The sequence below is a fragment of the Ceratina calcarata genome, unplaced genomic scaffold (assembly GCF_001652005.2).
Source record: "Ceratina calcarata isolate Rehan_Ccalc_2016 unplaced genomic scaffold, ASM165200v1 scaffold430.2, whole genome shotgun sequence".
Taxonomy (NCBI): Eukaryota; Metazoa; Arthropoda; class Insecta; order Hymenoptera; family Apidae; genus Ceratina; species Ceratina calcarata.
In genome coordinates, this window is record NW_017166723.1 from 163,294 (window position 1) to 168,053 (window position 4,760).

At 38.0% G+C, this 4,760-nt stretch overlaps 1 protein-coding gene across 1 annotated transcript; it reads right to left on the minus strand.

Moving 5' to 3' along the window:
* Positions 1-6: 6 nt before the first annotated feature.
* CCT2 (chaperonin containing TCP1 subunit 2) lies at positions 7-2,835 on the minus strand. Its single transcript, XM_018027799.2, has 7 exons — positions 2,712-2,835; positions 2,067-2,376; positions 1,513-1,946; positions 1,349-1,426; positions 1,063-1,287; positions 609-990; positions 7-342 (listed from the first exon to the last, which is right to left on the minus strand). The coding sequence occupies exons 1-7, from the start codon at positions 2,712-2,714 to the stop codon at positions 170-172; spliced, it is 1,605 nt and encodes a 534-aa protein (XP_017883288.1). The 5' UTR covers positions 2,715-2,835; the 3' UTR covers positions 7-169.
* Between the last annotated feature and the right edge of the window lie 1,925 nt (positions 2,836-4,760).

Here is a 4,760-nt window from a genome sequence, read left to right on the forward strand (position 1 = left end):
TAAGAATTCTGATTTAAAATATTACACGTTAGAATATCGAAGAAATAGTGTTTCTTAACATCAATTCATAATATTAATGTTCAATAACAAAAAAATGTGAAGCTAAATCGTTTGTAATTCGCATTACAAAAAGCAGTGCAAATAAAGCAATGACGGATCGTTCATGGAATTAACAACGTCCACGGTCCTTGACACGCTTCCTGGGCGCCGCACGCAAGATATCGTCCACACGCAAAATCATTTCCGCTGCTTCTGATGCACTAAGTAAAACTTGTCTCTTCACTGCCCAAGATTCGGTCACACCTAATTGTTTCATACAGCCAATTTTTCCACTTTCCATATCTATTCACACAAAATACAGAAAATTTCTTATCAATATATTCAACAATAATAAATAGACTGTGGGTCTTGTGGAAAATAAAATGTTTATGGTATCAATTTAGTTTAATCATTCAAAAATAGAAATATCCATTCAGCTTTTAATACTCCGAATCGTTTATTACTTTACACGCAGCATTCATTATTTCTGCACATTTAATTTTCTCATAATTGAATAAAATCCGCAGCCTAGTAACAAATATAATAATACTTATAAAGGATGAACTTACCAATGCCCATGGTATTCGCGCCGGAGTTATGCGCAGCTCTCAATTCGCTGACCAGTTGAGCGGAATCGTACCCGGCGTTATCGGCGATGACAGTGGGCAACTGTTGCAATGCTCGAGCGAACGATTCCATTGCAACTGCTTCTTTCCCTGGAGTGGAAGTTGCAGCTTTCATCACGGCGCAGGCCATTATCATCTCGCTGCATCCTCCACCATATACGATTCTCGTTTCGCGCACGGTAGCTGCCAATACGCAGAGAGCGTCGTGCAAGGACCTCTCGGCTTCGTCAAGAATCTGCTGCGTGGCACCTCGGATGATAACCGTGCAAGCTTCGCCCAAAGGAACTCCCGAGAATCTCAATAAGGTATCTTCACCTATCATCACCTAAACAAATAAACATACTTTTAATTTGTTGTTGTCTTTTTTAAACTGTAAAAACTAAAATTATATCCATACCTGTTCAATGAGATCACATTTGCCAAGCTTCACCATTTCAGGATGATCGAAAGTACTGACTATTTCTCCACCGGTGACGAGGGCAAGTCGTTCGATACCATCGAAGTCGGCGTGCTCGATAGCCATGATATTAGCATCGGCGAACAGTTGCTCCGGATAATTATAAATTAATTGTCGATTGACGAAAACGTTGCAGCCGTGTTTTATGATTTTATCAACTTTATCCTACGTTGGAAGAAAGCAACGTATTACAAAAAGATTATCTTACTTTGAAATAATATATTACCTTCATTTTCTCTTTCTCTGCAGATTCCAGCTCCGCAATCTTCGCCATTGAATCAACCCTAACTCTAGAACCAAATACCTGCCAAACAATAAATATTTAATATGAATATAATATACTAAAGTATACACGATTTTTTAAGATTGATATCGATATCTCTCGCTTACTTTAATCTTATCTGTATCCATGGGAGTATTAGCTATAAGTAGACGGGCGTCAGTTATTCTCTGTGGCTGATGTACTCCCGGTTTCTTGTCCAGCAAAAATCCTTCTTCAAGGAAGGAATCGTACAAAGTCCCACCGCGCTTCTTAATGACTTGAATGGCCGAAAGATTGCCGGATCCTTTCAAACGCAAGACAGCGTCTACAGCAAGCTTGCTGAAATGTTCTTTGTGCTGGGACAAAATCTTCGAGCTCAAAGTCGTGCGAGCGATATTCAGCAGGTCTTCACAGAAACGTTCGGGATCTGCGGAATTGTCAGCCGCAGTATTTTTCAATGCGTCCCTCGCTACCTTCGTCGCACTTCTCCAGCCAGAGATTATAGTTTGTGGATGGATCTTTTGATCGATTAATTTCTCCGCTTCTCTCAACAACTCAGATGCTGGAAACATAAATAATTACTTTAAATACATTCTTAAATTAGAGTTAGAAGTTCTATAATTGATATTTACTTTAATTGGAAATTTTTAATTCGATTACGATTACGTTTAATTGTACTAACCGAGAACAGTCACAGAAGTAGTGCCATCTCCAACTTCGTCGTCCTGTACGCGGGACATGTCTACCAAAATTTTTGCAGCAGGATTATCAACGCCAACATTTTTAAGAATGGTCGCTCCATCGTTCGTGACCTGAACTTGGCCTGCGGATCTACCATGGGAAACTAATACCTTGTCCATGCCCTTTGGGCCAAGAGTAGACTTTACCAAATCGCCGATAGCTATTGCTCCCACGAACAAGCTTAGCCTAGCAATCTCTGCTTTTTCTTCCTCTGCCTCATGCTTGAGGATCCTGACAGGATTCAAGGAAACCTGAAAATGATATTTAGATTTTCATAAGTTATTATATTTTAAGAGACGATACATCTTAATAGTTCTTTCTCTAAGCTTATCTTTTGAGCTAATAAAACCACATAATGAGATAATTTAGAACGTAATTGCAAGAACATGAAAATTTGTTTTTATCTTGCAGGAAATTAATATTATGGTTAATAATTGAAAATGATTTTATTGACACACGTGCGCCATTTGTCATACGTTCATTCACGAAACCGGGGGTTAAAACAATGTGATATCATTTTAAATACCAATGTTTACGACAATATTACTCCGCAACGAGAACCAGAAAGATAAAATCAATTAATTACCATTGCGATTCACTGATGAAGTAGGAGAATTCCCAATTTTTAATCAAATAACTTTTGATCGAGAACACAGCAAAGCACAATTCCTAAGGAATAAGGAGTTGTCGGCCTGCAAGTGGCGACCTCATTTGAAACTTAACCTTCTATTTTCTTCGCTCATTCTGTTCTAACGTGCCCCTGATTGGTTGCTATAAAAGGCTTCAAATTAGATCGTTCCAATCGCGAGGCAGTTTATACAATCTGGAGAATGGGAAGTACCATCTATCATCGAGTCCCAGTGGAAAGCAACGAGAATGTTCTTCTACGATTACAGATGGCGCATGGTGTGCAAATAGCCGATTCGATCCTAAATTTAATTCCTTTTAAGGTGTGCAGGAGATAGCGATAAAGGTACAACGTGAATGACGAGCCCGAACAACCCATAAATAAAGAAGTGAAATGATATGGTAACCGTTAACTCCTTTTTTCAATTACTTATGTAATAGAACGTACAGAATATAGAGTACAAAAAATACAAAAAATTGATCTCATATCGAATGATATATAAAGTGAAATGCATACTATGTTTTTTAAAATAAAATGGAAATTCGTATTTAGATTTCATTTTCTACATGGACATTACATCTGGTTTATTTTGCATAAAGATCCGCAGTCTAGTTATCATTATTACCTCTCATGGTATATTATTATGATACCAGCTGTCTGGTTTGATTACACAAATCTTGTTGCTTACGAAAGATTGTGTTTCCTGGATTTTATAATGCCATACTAAAGTCTGCTCTAAAAACAGATAATTATATAAAGAGACATGAAACATTCATTGAATGTAAAAAATTATAATGCCAGTTGTGCATTGTTCAATTGTCAATTACGTGCAGTAGTATATATGCAAGATTGAGTGATTGATACAGACGTCACGTGATAGAAACCTCCGAATCTCTGTTTTGGAATTTAAACTTCACTGACTAATCTGAGCATGCTCGTGTTTTGAGCATGCACACCTTTAAGTAACGGTCTACAACCAGCTGTCCCCTATTGGACCCGAATGTGTGGTACAATAGGGTCGACCCTCCGATGCTTTCATGGGATGCATAGACGTTCCCGAGCATATGTGACGTTCCGAGACAATGCCATAAGACACCGGCCGTTGCGGAATAAAGACAAGTCTGAATTACCAATAATAAACGAATCGATTATTGTCTCGTGCGACTTGCTTCTACTTCCTAAGAATATCTGACCTGTGTTCTTTTACGCTTCATTCATATTTGCGCGTTACATAAAATCACACTATTTTATGAGTCACGTTTATCCATAATAAATTATTACTGATGATTGTTTTTATTATTATTGAATTATTACTAATATATGATTGTATGTGCCATATTTATTTTTGTAATAAATTAAGAATTAAAAATTACGTGACTGCTAGTTTTTAAGCACCCAAAGAGTCGATTTGCGAAGATATGCGCGCGGTAACAGGTTTGACACGCGAAAGCCTTGGCATTTTAGTAAACAACCACATTTTCGCGTTTCGATTATTTCGTTCGCGGTAATTCACATACGCATAGTGTCCGAGTGGCAATTAGTGTATTATGCGGGTACCGCATATGCAGATTAATAATCACAAACGCGCTTTCATTCTCTTTGTATCAGGTACTGTGCAATCTTACTTTCCACAAGTCGTAGAAGAATGTCGAACTTACGCGATCAGTAAACATGCGTGTACTTTCGTAATTGAATCCGCGACGATTTGATTCATGGTATCAAGTAACCTTCTGTGCAATGCGATACTACAAGGCATTTATTGCTTTACTATTGTGGGACTCCTACGCTCGGAGATTTCCTCTTCGAGAGAATCCATTACTAATGAAATTCCAATATGTGAACTCACGGATCCGCGGAATGATCGTTAAAAGGAAGATCGAGGACGAAACCTGCTCACCTGCGCGTCATATGCACGCGTCTGAAGTAGTGATTTAAATGGCAACCACAATACAGAGTATCATTTCATTCTCTACGAATGTGTACATAAGTTGTGTTAAAAAATCAATT

Coding starts and splice junctions, on each gene's coding strand:
- CCT2 (XM_018027799.2), bottom strand. Junction 1,427..1,512: donor TGGATACAGATAAGATTAAA/GTAAGCGAGAGA, acceptor ATTGTTTGGCAG/GTATTTGGTTCTAGAGTTAG. Junction 343..608: donor CGCGAATACCATGGGCATTG/GTAAGTTCATCC, acceptor TTGTGTGAATAG/ATATGGAAAGTGGAAAAATT.